At 51.9% G+C, this 17,740-nt stretch overlaps 2 protein-coding genes across 3 annotated transcripts in view; both read left to right on the top strand.

The window, feature by feature from the left end:
• Positions 1-5,195, top strand: part of Acin1 (apoptotic chromatin condensation inducer 1) — a 35,865-nt gene extending 30,670 nt beyond the window's left edge. Inside the window, 8 exon segments of the mRNA XM_071607760.1 lie at positions 109-261; positions 1,083-1,224; positions 1,544-1,689; positions 2,145-2,252; positions 2,387-2,494; positions 2,729-3,053; positions 3,162-3,262; positions 4,252-5,195. Of these exon segments, the coding sequence (XP_071463861.1) occupies positions 109-261; positions 1,083-1,224; positions 1,544-1,689; positions 2,145-2,252; positions 2,387-2,494; positions 2,729-3,053; positions 3,162-3,262; positions 4,252-4,578 (1,410 nt within the window). The 3' untranslated portion in view covers positions 4,579-5,195.
• Positions 5,196-6,191: 996 nt separating this feature from the next.
• Positions 6,192-16,979, top strand: Cdh24 (cadherin 24). 2 transcript variants are annotated; one of them, XR_011706565.1, is made up of 14 exons: positions 6,192-6,285; positions 7,575-7,627; positions 7,796-8,120; positions 8,306-8,600; positions 8,774-8,893; positions 8,967-9,134; positions 9,305-9,492; positions 9,967-10,220; positions 11,552-11,688; positions 14,068-14,189; positions 14,273-14,384; positions 14,625-14,873; positions 15,638-16,633; positions 16,719-16,979. XR_011706565.1 is itself a non-coding variant. In XM_071607759.1 (13 exons), exons 3-13 carry the CDS (start codon positions 7,920-7,922, stop codon positions 16,135-16,137), a joined length of 2,346 nt encoding a protein of 781 aa, XP_071463860.1. In that variant the 5' UTR covers positions 6,192-6,285; positions 7,575-7,627; positions 7,796-7,919; the 3' UTR covers positions 16,138-16,979. The 2 variants fall into 2 exon arrangements, 1 of the variants encoding a protein (XP_071463860.1); XM_071607759.1 differs by having other exon boundaries at positions 15,638-16,979.
• The last annotated feature ends 761 nt before the right edge of the window (positions 16,980-17,740 follow it).

Genomic DNA, 17,740 nt, shown 5'->3' with positions numbered 1-17,740 from the left:
AAGAGCCAGGGAAAGGGAGGACAAGACATGTTAAGGTGGGAGAAGACATGTTAAGGTGGGAGTAGACATGGGCCCAGTGTAACGGGGAGGGGGGTATCTGTGTCCCAGAGCCTCATCCCCGACATCAAACCCCTGGCGGGGCAGGAGGCTGTTGTGGATCTTCATGCTGATGACTCCCGCATCTCTGAGGATGAGACAGAGCGTAATGGTGATGATGGGACCCATGACAAGGGGCTGAAAATATGCCGGACAGTCACTCAGGTAAGGCTTCTACACTCTAGCATCAGGGGAAGGGTAGTAGGCACAGAACAGGCAGGTGAGGAGCTAAGGTAAAATCTTGGAAAAGAACTCTAAAGTATTGGGTTAATTGGTCAGAGTATCAAATCCAGTCCGCTGCCTTCTGTGAATAATTTTTATTGAACACAACCACACCAGCTCATTTACTCTTGGCTATGACTGCTTATGTGTGGTATCACCAGAGTTAAGAAGTTGCAAGATACCATGTGGCTTGCAAAGCCTAAATGTTTTATTATCTTGCCTTAACCATAAATAATTGCCTACTTCTATATTAGTTTTTCTTTTAGAGACAGGGTCTTGCTAAGTTGCTGAGACTGGCTTTGAGCTCATGATCCTCCTCCCTCAGCCTCCCAAGCCACTGGGATTATAGGCATGTGCCACCATGCCTGACCTATGTTAGTTTTTCTTAAGACAAAGTTGATGTAGTAACAATCTCAGGATCTGGTGGGAGATAACTATAAATAATAAAGTCTCCCCTTAGTTGGGCTTGGTTGCTCAGACCTGTAATCCCAGCTACTGAGGAGGCTGAGGTAGGAGAATCTCAAATTCAAAGCCAGCCTTGTCAACTTATCAAGACCCTATAGGGCTAGGGATGTAGCTCAGTGGTAGAGGGCTCCTGGGTTCAATCCTCAGTGCTGCAAAAAAGAGAAAATAAAAATCTCCCCTTGGCAGAAGGAACCTTCTAGGTTGGCTCTACTACTGTCTCACCAGAGAACTAGAGGCTGAAAAGAATGTGCTAGTATGGTTTTGATAGACACACCCTCTGTTATCTTGTACCTTTATAGGTAGTACCTGCAGAAGGCCAGGAAAATGGGCAGAGAGAAGAAGAGGAAGAAGAAAAGGAGCCTGAAGCAGAACCCCCTGTACCTCCCCAAGTGTCAGTAGAGGTAGCCTTGCCACCTCCTGTGGAACATGAAGTAAAGAAAGGTGAATGAAATACAATGCAGTTCACTGATTCCCGAAGCACTTCATTTGGACCTCTGTAGGCATTTGATGTTTTCTACCTTTTAGTTCGTTTCCCCCCCCCCCCCATATTTGTCATCTCCTTCTAGATATTAAAGCTACTTGAGCTTGGCGAGAATCTGTTTAATATTTGAATCTTCACATTGAGATTAGCCTAGCATTGTTCCTTGTACATTATGGATGCTCAGCACATGTAGATTGAAGAGTGGCTGCTTGAGTCAATATTTAGAGGTAAGCCAACATTGTTCCCTACTAAAAGCTATTCTTGTGCTCTCTTTGATAGTGACTTTAGGAGACACTTTAACTCGACGGTCCATTAGCCAGCAGAAGTCTGGAGTTTCCATTACAATTGATGACCCAGTTCGAACTGCCCAGGTGCCCTCCCCACCCCGGGGCAAAATCAGTAACATCGTCCATATCTCCAATTTGGTAAGTCATTGGGATTGAACATGGGGATTGAACCTTTGAGCTACAATCCCCAATCTTGTCTCTTTATTTATTTTTTTGGAGACAAGTTGCTAATGCTGGCCTTGAATTTCCAGCCTCCCAAGTTAGAATTATAAATGTGTATTACCATACCTGGCCCACATTCCAGACTTTTAGTTGTTAAAAGAGTTTGAGCTTGGGGCTCATGCATCTGAGGTTGAACACCAAGATTTGCCAGTTACTCATTTCCTGACCTTTAATAAATACTTTTAATCATTTTCTAAGACTGGATATATGGGTGTTCTTGCCCTCTCCAAGACCCTGAAAATCCTTTTTTTTTTTTTTTTTTTTTTTTTTTTGCAGTAGTGGTGATTGAACCGAGGATCTCATGCATTTTGGGGCAAGTGCTTTACCACTGAGCTTTATTCCCAGCCCTGAAAGTCTATTTTCATTGGCAGGTTCGTCCCTTCACTTTAGGCCAACTGAAGGAATTGTTGGGACGTACAGGAACCTTAGTAGAAGAGGCCTTCTGGATTGACAAGATCAAATCTCATTGCTTTGTAACGGTGAGGGGAAGAAACTGATTCTATAGGTTGTGGTGTATATTTCCTTTTGTGACCAGTGTGGTCAGGCTTAAGGGCATTGTGGCAAGTGAGAAGATTGAAGTTATACCATGACTCTCTGCCTTCTCCCTCTATAGTACTCAACAGTAGAGGAAGCCGTTGCCACCCGCACAGCTCTGCATGGGGTCAAATGGCCCCAGTCCAATCCCAAATTCCTTTGTGCTGACTATGCTGAACAAGATGAGGTAAGAAACTTAAGGAGAGGAAGAAGGGGAGACAGGGGAAACCATTTTCTACTACATTCCAGCTGAGATACTGACCAAATCTGTAGTCACTGAGATTATTCATCCCTCTTCTCCCTGCCTACTTAGTTCCCTTAGTTGAACTAGAGCTCCTCAAAGTGCCTGTACTCCTAGGTCTCTTTAATGGGAGTGATAGTGTCTCCAAACTGACTGTACTTGTTCCTCCTCTGCCCACAGCTGGACTACCACCGGGGCCTCTTGGTGGACCGTCCCTCTGAAACTAAGACTGAGGAACAGGGGGTACCCCGGCCTCTTCACCCTCCACCCCCACCCCCAGTCCAGCCACCACAGCACCCACGGGCAGAACAGCGGGAGCAAGAACGGGCAGTGAGGGAACAGTGGGCAGAACGGGAACGGGAAATGGAGCGACGAGAACGAACTCGATCAGAGCGGGAATGGGATCGTGATAAAGTTCGAGAAGGTCCCCGTTCCCGATCACGGTCCCGTGATCGCCGCCGCAAGGAACGTGCAAAGTCTAAAGAGAAGAAAAGTGAGAAGAAAGGTATTTAGTTGTGGGGGCATATGTGTCCCCTAGATGGTGGGACAGAGACCCAAAGGGGAGATGGGTCAGGGTCATGTGCATCATGTGATTCATATTCTTATACCTCAGAGAAAGCCCAGGAGGAGCCACCTGCCAAGCTGCTAGACGATCTTTTTCGTAAGACTAAGGCAGCTCCCTGCATCTATTGGCTCCCACTTACTGACAGCCAGGTGAGTACTCTGCTTCATGCTCACAGTTGCAAGACTTGAGGTCAGTGGGAGAGGATATTCACATGGCTCAAAGTGAATAGGCCCAGATATTGGCTTAGGATAATAAGGGAAGACAGTGACTCAGGAGGCTGAGGCAGGAGGATTGCAAGTTCAAAGCCAGCCTCATCAATTTAGCAAGACCCTTTCTCAAAAAATAAAAAGGACTAGAGATGTGGCTCAGTAGTAAAGCACCCCTGGGCTTATTCCCCAAAGCAAACAAAAAAAGGAAACAATTGGATGAGTATGCCAAAGAAGAAACAAACCTGAAGGCTGGAGATGCAGCACAGTGGTAGAGTGCTTGCTTAGAATGTTTGAAGTCCTGGGTTCCATCTCCAGCACTGCCAGATAAATAAATAAACCAAACCTGAGTGAAGATGATCACAGACAGGAACTGAGGTTTGTAGGCATCTGAGAAGCTGGTTTATATTTGTTTGCAGAACTGGGGCTTGAACCCAGGATTATTGTACTATTGAGCTATATTTTATTTTGAGACAGGGCTTCACCAAGTTGCCAGAACTGGCCTTGAACTGTAGCTGGGATTACAGGCCTGGCTAAGAAATCTGTTATAAAGTCATCCATTTCTTTGTGGGTTTTTTTGTTTTGTTTTTTGTTTTTTTTGGGGGGGTGATTATTGCTTTTTAATAGTGATGGGCCTTTTGAGAATTTCAGGCTTAAAACTCAAGAGAAGAGATTTGTTTACATCTAGGGTGATGGAAGCTAGGGAAATAACAGGTTGGGCATGGATATCACCAATGCTTATCAGCATATGGAAGTTGAAAAAGAGGCTCCTGAGAAAGATGGGTCCAATTGTGAAGTCCCTTCCCCCCCCTTCCTGCTTAGCAAAGCTTACAGTGACCTTGAGCTAAGAGTGAGGGATCCACGCAAGATGGACAGAGTAGGACCAAGGCAAGCAGGGCTGCAATGCCTCCTCTCTACCCTTCTGGCTACAGATTGTTCAGAAGGAGGCAGAGCGGGCTGAACGCGCCAAGGAACGGGAAAAGCGGCGAAAGGAACAAGAAGAAGAAGAACAGAAGGAGCGTGAGAAGGAAGCTGAGCGGGAACGGAACCGACAGCTAGAGAGGGAGAAACGTCGAGAGCATAGCCGAGAGAGGGACAGGGAGAGAGACAGGGACAGGGAGAGGGACAGGGGGGACCGAGATCGGGATAGAGAAAGGGACCGGGAACGAGGCAGGGAGAGGGATCGCAGAGACACCAAGCGCCACAGCAGAAGCCGAAGTCGGAGCACACCTGTTCGTGACAGGGGTGGGCGTCGCTAGCTGGGAAAACACTAGAGAGCTGCAGGTACCAGCCACTCTGCCCCAGGGGGTTGAAGGCCACAGAGGGATAGGTACAATCACCACCACCCTGTAACCAAGGGTTTTTCACACCATTTGCCCAGTGCTGAAGTATGACTGCCACCTGTCCCCACATAACCAAATGGAGCAGTGGCCATCTTTCCCCCTCATACACTCTCCTTAACCTATCTGTTGGGGCTTAGCCCTCCCTTCCCTCTCATTTTTCCATTAAGTCTGTGAGGGGGAAGAGCCAGGTTATGGAGGGAGGTGGTTGGCCAGAGGTGGGGAACAACCAAGTCCCCCAAACCTCTTTGATTTTTCCCTCTGTCCTACTCACCACCTTCCTTGGGTACTCACAGCCTCCTCTTGGGAACAGCCGGGGCCAGGACTGGGTCACCTATGAGCTGAATCAGCATCTCTTCCTGAGTCCCCGGGCCCCTGCAGTTCCCAGTCTCTTCTGTCCTGCAGCCTTTGCCTCTTGCCCACTGGTTCCACTTTATATCCACCTTTTCCTTTCGTTCAATTTTTATTTTTATTTTTTTTATTATTAAATGATGTGGTCTATGGAAAAAAATAAAAATCTGACTTAGTTTTAACAAGTATGTGTGTGGCTTTTGTTGAAAAGGGTTTGGGTGAGAAGCCAAATTGAAGAGAATGGCTATTGCACGGAGCAGTCACGACTGAGATTCCGTGCACTCCAGCCAACTCCTGTTTCATGAAGCAGGGACTTCCCACAGTTTTTCATTCTTGCTGTGGGTCTTGCTCACTTTGGGGGAGGGGGAACCCCAGGGGAATGAAACACCCCATTTCCGTTGCAGCAGGCCTAGAATGGCCAGCTTCCCGCTTCCTGGTCCTGTATTGGGCATTCGGTCACCATCTTCGAGGTGCTTCCTACAACTGCCACCAGGGGGCGGTAGTCCCACACTCTGTAGGTCTTGCAAATGAGCTTCCCAAAAAGGTTCCACTGCCCACCTCCGCCCTCCCGCTGATGTCGTGCCTGCATCCCTGACCCCTTCCCTGGACCCGACTCATAGGCTTCCTGGACCCTCCTGCCATTCTTCAGCGCACCCCAGTCGACGCGCTACGGTGTTCTGAAGTGCAAACATCCCAAGATGCTGTCGTCCTGCAGCTACACCGGTCCCAAAAGCCGGTCCGGGAGCGAGGAGCCTGGTCTCCGCAGTGGGCTCCTAATTCTCCGCCTCACCGCGCGCTCGCTCTTTGCCCTGCTGCGGGCGACGTGCAGCCTGGCGCTCGCTGTTTCACCCTCCCTGACGGATCTTCGGAAATGGCCTGGCGCTGTGGCCTGGATGTTGTCCTCCTTTCCGAGTGCCCTGCCGGACGCTGCGGGCCGGGTCCCGGAGGGGCGCCGCATCTGTATGCGCCTGGGAGCGCCGAGGGGGCGAGCGCGAGGCGCCGCCCCCGCCCCCGCCGCGCGGGCCCGGCTGGCCGGGGAGGGTCGGAGGCTGGGCTCTCCTCTCCCGCGCGGCGCGGAGCCGCCTCGCTCCTCCGCAGGCGGAGCCTCCTTCCCCCGCCCCCTCCGTCTCGCTCCCTTGTTCTCGCCGGGGCCGCTCAGACCTGCAGCGGAGCCGCGGCGCCCGCTAGGATCTGCTTGGGGCTGCGCCCCCGAGAGCCGACGACGGGAACGGGCGGGGGCGCTTCCCGCCGTCCTGGGCCCCTCCATAGTGTCAGGTAAGGGCGCCTGCCCGGGAGCCTGGGGTCGGAAATCCTTGGAGGAGCAGCAGGGGGCCAGCTGCCTGCGGGTGTCTTCAGAGCAGTGCGCTCCGTGGCTGGGAGCCCACTGCCGGCTCCCTTCTCCCGCGCTCTGCCTCTTCCCTTGCTTCCCTCGCACCTCTTTCTTTTTCTCTATTTCTCTTCACCTTCCTTCTCTCTGCCTGTTTGCCGTCTCTTCCCGTTCCCTCTCCCAATCTTCTCTCCCTCTTGTCCCGTCTTTTCCCATCTCTTTGCCTTTTCCTTCCTCCACCTTTCTCCCCTTTCCTTTCTCTTTTCCCTTTCCCGCTCTCCTTTCCCTCCCCTGTTGACTCCCTTTCCGCTCTTCCCTTCCCGCTATCCTATTTCCCACTCCTCTATACCCTTCCTTCTCTCTTTCTCGTCCCGCTTCCCTCCCTGGTCCCCAGCTTCCCTCTGGCCTGTCTTCCCTCGGGAGCAAACGGACTGTCAGGTGTGTGTCTGCGCTGGGGGAGGAAGGGCGGAAACGACAGCTACCTGAGGAGGCCCCCCAGGAGGAGAGAGGAGAGAGAGAACAGTGGGAAGGGTCCTCTCCCTAGCTCCCTTCCCGCAGCTTCTCCCTACCTCTTCTGTTCCTGGCTGTTCCCTCTCCCAGAATGAAGTTCCCAAGGCCTGATATAACACCAGTGCCTTCCCCCCCATGCACACATGCTGAAAGCCCCTCTGCACCCCAACCAGCTCCCAAGACGGGTACCTATGACTTCTCTCTGCTTTTCAGATATCATCTCTCCATATCTCTCCCTCTCCCCCCACCAACCTGCCATTCTGTGTCTCTCTCATCTTGTCTCTGTCTCTGCTGGACAACCCCCGAGTCTTGGGTCCAGCCCTCAATCACACTGTCTCTGGCCCCTGTCTCTTTGCCTGGCCTGAAACCTTGTCCCCTGTCTTCTAGCTCTGGCCTCCACTCTGCCTCATGAGACCAATCCCCCTTCAAAGGACTGCAGCTGGCATTGTGGGTTAGGGATGGGATCTGGAAAGGTGGGGGCTTCCCATAGGGGAGGGACTTTTATGGGCTCTCGACCTGTCTTAGACTGCACTCCTTGTCATCTCTCTGCCTGACCCTATAGACACTTTAAGGCCACACCTCTGAATCTAACACCTTAATTCTAAACCCTTTCTCTGGTAGTCCCCTCTCCTCCAGTCCCCTGGCTACATGCCTGAGGTGGGAGGATGGGGGCAGGATTCGGGATTCCAAACCATCCCAACATCTCCTCTTCTGTTTTCCTCCCCAGCTTTTCTACTCAGAGTTGACTGGTCAGAGATTTATCAGTTTGGAAGGCTGGAGGTGAATACAGGCAGAGCCTGGGTGGAGGGAAGGAGCAAACTGTTCTCTGCCTTAGTCTGGGTTCTGGGCATTGGGGTGTCTTGGTTCTCTGGAGATCTGGTCTTTAGAATTTTGGGGAGGAATACGGTTTAGGGTTTCCTTGACCCTGAGCAGCTACCTGTCCTACAGGTGTGGATCCATGGGGTAGCCCCACTGCATCTGCCCCTCCACCCCAGCCCGCTCATGGGCCACCTGGCCCAGCCCAGCCTCAGCACCCCCGGCCAGTGAACAGAGCCCTGGCTGGAATCCAAAAATGTGGGGCCTGGTGAGGCTCCTACTGGCCTGGCTGGGTGGCTGGGGCTGCATGGGGCGTCTGGCAGCCCCAGTTCGGGCCTGGGCAGGGTCCCGGGGGCGCCCAGGGCCTGCACTACTGCGGACCCGAAGGAGCTGGGTCTGGAACCAGTTCTTTGTCATTGAGGAATATGCCGGTCCAGAGCCCGTCCTTATTGGCAAGGTAAGGATTAGCCCTTCCCATGTCTACTCTGACTACTCTGTCAGGCCCTTAGGCCCCGCCCTGCAACTTTATCACTTCTGCAATGACCTTGGTCCTTCAGGATTCCCAGCCCTCCACCCAAACCTAGACTTAACCCTCTTTCCCTGAACTGGGAGCCCTCTGCTATTTTTCCCTGACTCCTACAGCTGCACTCAGATGTTGACAGGGGTGAGGGCCGCACCAAGTACCTGCTGACCGGAGAGGGAGCAGGCACTGTATTTGTGATTGACGAGGCCACAGGCAATATCCATGTCACCAAAAGCCTGGATCGGGAAGAGAAGGCACAATACGTGCTGCTGGCTCAAGCTGTGGACCGAGCCTCCAATCGGCCCTTGGAGCCCCCATCAGAGTTCATCATCAAAGTGCAAGACATCAATGACAATCCACCTGTGTTTCCTCTCGGGCCCTACCATGCTACAGTACCTGAGATGTCCAATGTTGGTGAGCACCCCCACTCTGAATGCCCCACTTGCAGTCAATAGGTGCCCATTCACCTCTCCTTCCTCCTTTGCTGTCTGCCCCAGAATTCAGCTCCTTTAACTCAGCTTCCCTCACATCTGGGACCCCTCATCTGGCCCTACTGCTGCTGAGTGGGGTACTGGGATCCCCCACAGGGACATCAGTGATCCAGGTGACTGCTCATGATGCTGATGACCCCAGCTATGGGAACAGTGCCAAGCTGGTATACACAGTGCTAGATGGACTGCCTTTCTTCTCTGTGGACCCCCAGACTGGTAAGGATGGAGCTCAGGACCCTGGTGGGCAGTCCCCAGGATAAACACCCCCTGACCTAGTATCTCTCCCTAGGAGTGGTGCGTACAGCGATCCCCAACATGGACCGGGAGACCCAGGAGGAGTTCTTAGTAGTGATCCAGGCCAAGGACATGGGCGGCCACATGGGGGGGCTATCAGGCAGCACTACAGTGACGGTCACTCTCAGCGATGTCAACGACAACCCCCCCAAGTTCCCTCAGAGTAAGGGGGCAATACTGTGCTTGAGCTGTCCCTTGACCACCCCACCCCTACAGCCTCTAAAGAAACCATCCGTCCTTACCCTGACCCCAGCCCACACCCTGGGAGAAGGAAGTGCTGGGGTTAGGGAAGAGGGCTGACTCTAAGAATGTGTCTCCCTCCATCCTCCCCAGGCCTGTACCAGTTTTCCGTGGTGGAGACAGCTGGGCCTGGCACCTTGGTGGGCCGGCTGCAGGCCCAGGACCCAGATCTGGGGGATAATGCTCTCATGGCATACAGCATCCTGGATGGGGAAGGGTCAGAGGCCTTTAGCATCAGCACAGATGCCCAGGGTCGAGATGGGCTCCTCACTGTCCGCAAGGTTAGCCTCCTGATTATTAACACATGCAGACTCTGCTGGATGGGTAGCTTAGTGCTAGGGCACTTATCATAGCCTGTGTGAGGCCGAGGGTTCAATCCCCAGCACCACCTGCAGACTCAAATACATCTCCTCCTGCCTCACCCACTGGGCACATTTCTAACTGGTCTCCAAGAACATATTCAGGACTCTTATGTTGGAGCACAGAGATCATGGCCATCTCATCTTTCGGGTGAGGCCCCGGGGGCCTAGAAAGGGAAAATGACTGACTCACATTGTTTGATAAGTCTTCAGTGGATCTGGGGAAAGCCCTAGAGTCACAATACTATGTAATGTGCTGACCATTAGGCCACAGCCCTCCTAGAACCACCTCCGTCAGCACCGGGTCCATATAGGGAAGGGACTCCACCTTCTTCCAGCTCACACTAGACCTGCCCTGGTTTCCATGTGCCTCACTTACTCTCTATCTCACCATAGCCCCTAGACTTTGAGACCCGCCGCTCTTACTCATTCCGTGTAGAGGCCACCAACACACTCATTGACCCAGCCTACCTGCGGCGAGGGCCCTTCAAGGATGTGGCTTCAGTGAGAGTGACGGTGCAAGATGCTCCAGAGCCACCTGCCTTCACCCAGGCTGCCTACCACCTGGCAGTGATGGAGAACAAGTCTCCAGGGACCCTGGTGGGCCAGGTCTCAGCAGCTGACCTAGACTCCCCAGCCAGTCCAATCAGGTGAGCTGGGATGTGGGCTAGGGGAGGGACAGGGCCTCCAGAGAGGAGCACAGAGGTGGGTTCTTTCCACCCAAGGATATGCCCCTTTTACCTTGCCACAGGTCATACTTCCCAGCAAGACTGTCCCACCTGTGGCCTACCTTGCTGATCTGCAGACCTGAGTCCCAGGGAAGGGCTGAAGGGCCTGGCTAACCACTGCCCATCCCTGGGCAGGTTATAGTGGCACCTCCCAGTGGTAGTGCAGGCAAATGTAATTTTCTTTTTCTTTTTCTTTTTTTTTTTTTTGGTGGAACTAGGGATTGATCCTAAGGGTAGTCTATAACTGAGCCACATTCCTAGTCCTTTTAATTTAATTTTTTTTTTTTTAATTTTGAGACAGTGTTTCACTAAGTTGCTGAGGCTGGCCTGGAACATGCAATCCTCCTGCCTCAGCCTCCCAAGTAGTTGGGATCCAGAGCATTGCTTCTCTATCAAGCCCGAAAATGCCATGCACTACCACACCCTGCTAAGTATAATCTCATTTGATAAGTGGATTTCTACTGATCCCTCCCTAAGTGCTTCACATTTTACCCACTGGATAACATTTAATTTTCACATCAGCCCTATTAAGTAGGTGTAACCATCACCAGTTGTTTTAGAGGCCAGCTGTAAGTGGTTAAGCAATTTGCCAACAATAAGTGGTAGGGCTGAGATTCTAATCTATCTTGAGAACAAGCTATTCTTTACACCTGCATGGCCAGCATCTCTGTCATTGGGAGGGAGATGTTGGTGTTATTCCCATTTTGCAGTTAAGTAAAGAGAGGTCAGACAATCTAGCTGGGGAATATAGCTCAGTTGCTGGGAATATAGCTCAGTTGCTGGGGATATAGCTCAGTTGGGAGAGTGCTTGCCTCACATGCACAAGGCCCTGGGTTCAATCTCCAGCACCTGAAGGGAAAAAAAAAAGGAGGAGACAGTCTGTCCAAGGCCATACATCTGGTCCAAAGCAAAACAGGGCTGAAACACAAGTCTTTGTGTCCACACAATGGAGCCCAGAAATCTGAAAGACGGGTAGTATAATCCACTTTCATCTTTTTCTGTATCTCTTTCTCCACTTTCACGAAATAGAGTCCCCCTGAAACTTAGGACAGGTGTATAATGGTGGTGAACTCCTGGGAATATTTGCCTTTTAAGGAGACTCCAACATGAATTATGGCTCTGGGTGCAGGGGGCAGGCTCTGCTCAAGGATCTTGGGCCCTCTGCCCAGATGAGCTATGAGGTCCAACAAGGTGCCCAGGAGGGAGGAAATCAAGGGAGGGAGCAGCCACCGACATAGCCCCATCTTCCTCAGATACTCCATCCTCCCCCACTCGGATCCAGAGCATTGCTTCTCCATCGAGCCCGAAGATGGTACCATCCGAACAGCAGTACCCCTGGACCGTGAGACTTGTGTCTGGCACAACCTCACTGTGCTGGCCACTGAGCTTGGTGAGGAGTCCTGGGCCCCTGAGGAGGCAGCATCCTGCTGGCAGAGGGGCTGTCCTTGAGCATGTGGGTGGGGAAGGCCAGTCGCCATCACACCTTCACCAGTGTGTCCAGTTCCTGGGTCCTCAGCCTGGATCCTCACCTCCAAGCAGGCCTCCTGTCTCCTGCGCTGGGCTGGGCTGGGCTGGGCACAGTAGGTCTCCCTGAGCATTCTTCTGTCCCTAAATGTTCCCCTTCACCTGACTTGCACAAATTCAGAGCATAGAGCCAGTGGGTCTTGCTTCAGTGAGCCCTACCTCTCCTTCCCTGTGCATCTGTCTACCCAGTACATTCGGCTTCAGGCTAGAGCTGGGGGCCAGAAAAGGGCTGGGCACCTCCTTGGCAGCTAAGGAGTGTACTAGCAGCCCCTCCCAGAGAAGGCCTGGTGGAAGCCCTCAAGGTAGGGGAGGAGTGCCAGCATCATAGGTAGGCTCTTGTGCCTCTCCCTCAGGCACCCAGTATGGCCTGGGGAGACAGGGAATCCTCCCTCCCTTCTGTGAACAGTCCCTTACCTCCTTCTTGTGCCTCTACTGTCTTCATACTCTATATCAAGGTTGGGACTGTATATGAAGATGTTTGTGTATGTCAGTGAAGAGCTATAAGTATGTGTACGTGTGGGTAGAACTCAGGTATGTTTATAAATCCATATGTGTGAAAAATACATGTACTCACCTACACACAATTTGTGAGTGTATATATATATATATATATATATATAACTGGAAATGTGTTAATGATCGAGTATCTAGAATTTTATTGCTATTATTACTGCATATGTGTGATTGGATATATATAGTTTTATATGCAAGTAGCTGTTTGTATATACTGTATTGTGTACATGTGTTTGTGGAGAGATAATAATGATTTGTTACATTTTGTATATCAGGCACTATTTTAAGTACCAAAAATGGATTAATTTAGTTAATCATCACCACACATTATAAGGGAGATATGACTTTTTTCCCCATATTTAAATGAGGAAACTCAGGCAGAGAAGTTTAGTAGCTTCCCAAGGTCATACAAAGATTAAGTGGTGGAGCCATCTGACCCAGTCGGTCTATAGTCTGAGCTGTTATCTCTTCAACCATACTGGCTTTCATGTGTGTTTAAGTGTATGTGTCTGAGTTTGTGTTTCTGTATAGGCAACTGTGTGCTATCTGGCAGTGCTATGTCTGTGCTTGTAAGGATGGCCTGTGTGTATGTGTGTGTGTGTGTGTGTGTGTGTGTAGACATACATCGTATGACTGTGCCTGCCTTCCTGTATATGTAGCTGTGTATGTATGTGTCCTCCTCGCTGTCTTCTCACCTTCCTGCCATTCCTGCTCCTACCCCTACCCAGTACTGGCTAGCATCCCTGGGCCCATCCTACAGAGAAGGAGTGGACTGTTTCCCATCCTGTCTCCAGGCTCTATCCCAGGCAGTCCACTCAGCCTCCCCTGCCAAGGCTATGACCTCAGCCCCTTTGGCCAGGGCCAGCCAGCTCTCCCCCTGCCTAGGGAAAAGACTAAAGAAATTGGGAGGCTCAGCCTAGGAGAGATGACAGGTGCACCTCTGCATTCTCTCCTGGATGGCATTAGCAGTGGAAAACAAGGTAGAGTAATGGCGGGGAGCCACTTGATGAAGGGGATGGATGAATAGGGGGCCTGAGTCTGGCCATAATGGCCAGGCCATCCTGGCTTTGCACTTTGTAGACCATGAAGCTTCTTCCTCCCCAAGGTTAAATCTAAGTAATACTTATTGCTACACTATAGCCTCCCAGATCTCTGATGGAATGTGTGTCTATGTGTGTGTGTGTGTGTGTGTGTGTGTCCATTCACTGGTGCTATGCGTGGTCACTATACGTGAAAATGCTTTCTTTGGGCCCTAGGTATGTGAGCGGGGGTGGCACTGCATGTACTGTGTATATCAAACATCTGCTTCATGTATGTTGTATTTGTTTTTAACATTCATTTTGAATATGTGTTATGAATGTGTTTGTATATTTCATGACCCTTATCTGCATACAATCTGTATGCACCCTCTACTTACTTTTCATATGCTCTATGTGTCCTGCATGTGGGTTATTGTGTACATATATCATGGGTACTGTATTTCTACCACATATATCTTATGTTCTGCAACTATCTCGGGTACTACATGAATATTCTATGTACTTGGCAATGTTGTTCCACTTGCTTCACAATGTGGTTTGCTGCTACTTCGTTATTACATGCTTATTTCATGTATTAAATGTGCATGCTGTGTGTTGCACGTGACATCCATGACCACACACCATGTATGTTTATGTGTAAACTTTGTTATGTGTGCATATGTGGTGTGTATGTGTTGGTGTTCTGGCTTCAGATAGCTCTGCACAGGCCTCCCGTGTACAAGTGGCCATCCAGACCCTGGATGAGAATGACAATGCTCCCCAGCTGGCTGAGCCCTATGACACCTTTGTTTGTGATTCTGCAGCCCCTGGCCAGGTGAGCAGCTAAGGCAGGTGGGTTGGACTCTCAAGGCGTCTCTCAAGCAGCACTCCATTCAAGGCCGTTTTTCTTCCACCCAGTTGATTCAGGTTATCCGGGCCCTGGACAGAGATGAAGTCGGCAACAGTAGCCGAGTCTCCCTTCAAGGTCCTCTGGGCCCTGATGCCAACTTTACTATCCAGGACAACCGAGGTGGGTGGCCTCCTGCAGCCATAACCATGCCCATGCCTGACTCTCCCTCCTCTCCTCCTCTACCACCCCAGCCCAGCCTGCCTGACCCCTGCCCCTGTCAGGCCTTCCACCCAACAGAAGGTAGGTTTATACTCATTTGCTCTTTGCAAACCTTCCCATGGGAAGCTGGCTTTAAGGGCTGGACTAATCCTACCAGGAAGATGTCCCACAAGGTGCCCCAACACCTTCCCTTTCCCACAGATGGCTCCGCCAGCCTGCTGCTGCCCTCCCGCCCTGCTCCACCCCGCCAGGCCCCCTACCTGGTTCCCATAGAACTGCGGGATTGGGGGCAGCCAGCACTGAGCAGCACTGCCACGGTGACTGTCAGTGTGTGCCGCTGCCGGCCTGATGGCTCCGTGGCTTCCTGCCGGCCTGAGGCTCAGCTCTCACCTACTGGGCTCAGCACTGGCGCCCTGCTTGCCATCGTCACCTGTGTGGGCACCCTGCTTGGTGAGTCAGGCCACTGTGGGCCATAGATCCTGGCCTGAAGGGGAATGGAGAGGAAACAGCTCCCTGGACATAGGCTTTAATTGACCCCTAATGCCAGGATTTTCCCACTACCTAATGTATCCAAGAGAAAAGTTCTATCTTCATGTCCCCATCTGCCAATCCATAATGACAGTAACAAACCATAAGAATTATTTACTGAGCTCTTACTCTGTGCCAAGTGTGGTGCTGGGCACATCACTAGTGATACTTAATTTTTATCTTTTCAATAACCCTAAAAGGTAAATAGATTTTCTGGAGTTTTTGTTTGTTCATTTATTTCTTGGTGCTGGGGATTAAACCCAGGAGTAGTATTCCATTGAGCTACATCCTCAGTCCTTTTGTTTTTTTATTTTTGAGATAGGGTCTCACTAAGTTCCTGAGGGTCTCACTAAGTTGCTGAGGCAGACTTCTAACTTAAAATCCTTCTGCTTCAGCCCCGGAGTAGCTGGGATTACAGACATGCACCATACCTGGCAGTTTTCTGTTTTCCACATAAGTAAACCAAGGGTCAAAGAGATTCAGAAGAGTTAAGTGACTTCCCATGGTAACACTGCAAGTGAGAAGTGAAGTCAGGATTCAAAGCAAAGATCATCAGACGTCAAACCTAGGATTTGCGATCCCTAGGCCACTGTCCCTTCTCTTCCACCTGACCTATCTATGTTTAGCATGGAAATGCTGCTCTGTTCCTGCTGTTGGCTCAGAGGCCTGTGTGCATTCTCCTGCAGCCCTAGTGGTGCTCTTCGTGGCCCTGCGGCGGCAGAAGCAAGAAGCACTAATGGTACTTGAGGAGGAGGACGTCCGCGAGAACATCATCACCTATGACGACGAGGGGGGCGGCGAGGAGGACACGGAAGCCTTTGACATCACGGCTCTGCAGAACCCTGATGGGGCTGCCCCACCAGCTCCTGGCCCACCAGTGCGTCGCGACGTGCTGCCCCGGGCCCGGGCTCCGCGCCAGCCCCAACCACCGGGTCCTGCTGACGTGGCCCAACTGCTTGCATTGCGGCTGCGTGAGGCAGACGAGGACCCCAGCGTGCCCCCCTACGACTCGGTGCAGGTGTATGGCTATGAGGGCCGGGGCTCCTCCTGCGGCTCCCTCAGCTCCCTGGGCTCTGGCAGTGAGGCCGGTGGCACCCCTGGCCCCGCGGAGCCCGTGGATGACTGGGGTCCGCTCTTCCGCACCCTGGCCGAGCTATATGGGGCCAAAGAGCCCCCAGCCCCCTGAGAGCCGGCCCTGGCCCTGCCCGCCGCGGTGGGGCAGCCAGTACAGGTCCTCTGAGTGAGCCCCACAGGGTCCAGGCAGGCCGCAGCAGCCAGAGCCTCAGGCTTCCTCCCGTCCCTGTGTCCCTCCTTCCTTCCCCAGGGCTCCCTTGCCCTTACCTCCCACTTGGAGGGATCTCTCTCCAGGGATCTCTGTCAGTGCCACTTTCCCTTTGTCCTGGTCTGGGTTTTATGGCTCTGACCCTGAACCTCTGTTCTCTCACTGTGATTCCGCTTTCTCTGTGACTGTTTTGTCTCTGTGATTCTAAAGCTCTCACATACTGTCTCTCTTGCCCACAAATATGCTCTGTGTCTGTCTCCCACCCACACTTCCCCCCTCTCTGAGTCCCTGTTACTGGCTTTTTTTGGTTTTGGTTTTGGTTTTCTGTCGTCCATCCCAAAAGCAAGAGAAACTTCCAGCCACTGCTGCCCACCCTCCTGCAGGGGATGCTCTGCCCCAGGTCAGTGTCTCTAGACAGCTTGGCCAGGGGTGGATAGAAGCCCTTCCCTAATTTCTGCCTCTCACTGCTGCTCCTGTCCTAACAGACCTGCCCGCATGGTTCCATCCATCACTCATGGCCTCATCCTGGCTCCACTGGCCTCCAGCAGAAGGAGGGAGCCAGCCTGCCTCCCAGGGGGAGAGCTCCAGCCCCCACGTGGCCGCCTCCCTGGAGCTCTGCCCAGCTGTCAGCCTGCCCTGGGCATCCCAGCTCTGGGCATTGTCTTGTGTGCTTTCCAGGCCCCAGGGAGAGGGGGAGTAAAGGAGGAGGCAGCTGGGGAAGGGGAAAGAAGGAGGAAGGGGAGGGGCCTCCATCTCTAATTTCATAATAAACAAACACTTTATTTTGTAAATCCAGAGCCCTGCTTCTGTTTCTGCACTCAGGTTTCTGGACAGAGCTCCCTTTGTACTAAAGGATGGAAGGAGAGGCCTAAACCTATACCTTTCCAGCTCATTCCTTCTCCTTGGGGGATTTCAGTTCAAGACCCTCTAGTTAGAAGAGAGTTTGAGTCACTGCATTCGGAGAGCAAGGAGATAATGGATGCACCCCCACTCCTACTACCAACTCTCCCCGTTCCTTCTTATTATCGACTGTCCAAGAAAGTGAAAATGTGAGGACTGGCAAGAGGGGAAGGTGGAGCTGGGCACCTGCAATCTCAGTGACTCAGAGAAGTGAGAAGATCACAAGTTCAAGACCAGTTTTAGCAACTTAGTGAGACCCTAAGAAACTTTGTAAGACCCTGCCTCAAAAAATAAACCGATGCGGGGCGTGGTGGCGCATGCCTGTAATCCCCGTGGCTTGGGAGGCTGAGACAGGAGGATCTCGAGTTCAAAGCCAGCCTCAGCAACTGCGAGGCACTAAGCAACTCAGTGAGACCCTGTCTCTAAATAAAATACAAAATAGGACTGGGGATGTGGCTTAGTGGTTGAGTACCCCTGAGTTCAATGCCCAGCACCAAATATAAAAAGAACTTGGGGTGGGGGGCTGGGGATATAGCTCAGTTGGTAGAGTGCTTGCCTCGCTCGCATACACCAAGTCCTGGGTTCAATCTCCAGCACCATGTACACA

Source organism: Marmota flaviventris, chromosome 2 (assembly GCF_047511675.1).
Source record: "Marmota flaviventris isolate mMarFla1 chromosome 2, mMarFla1.hap1, whole genome shotgun sequence".
In the NCBI taxonomy this organism is placed as follows: Eukaryota; Metazoa; Chordata; class Mammalia; order Rodentia; family Sciuridae; genus Marmota; species Marmota flaviventris.
Note: the sequence above shows the minus strand (reverse complement) of the source record. Positions and strands in the feature narration are given on the sequence as shown.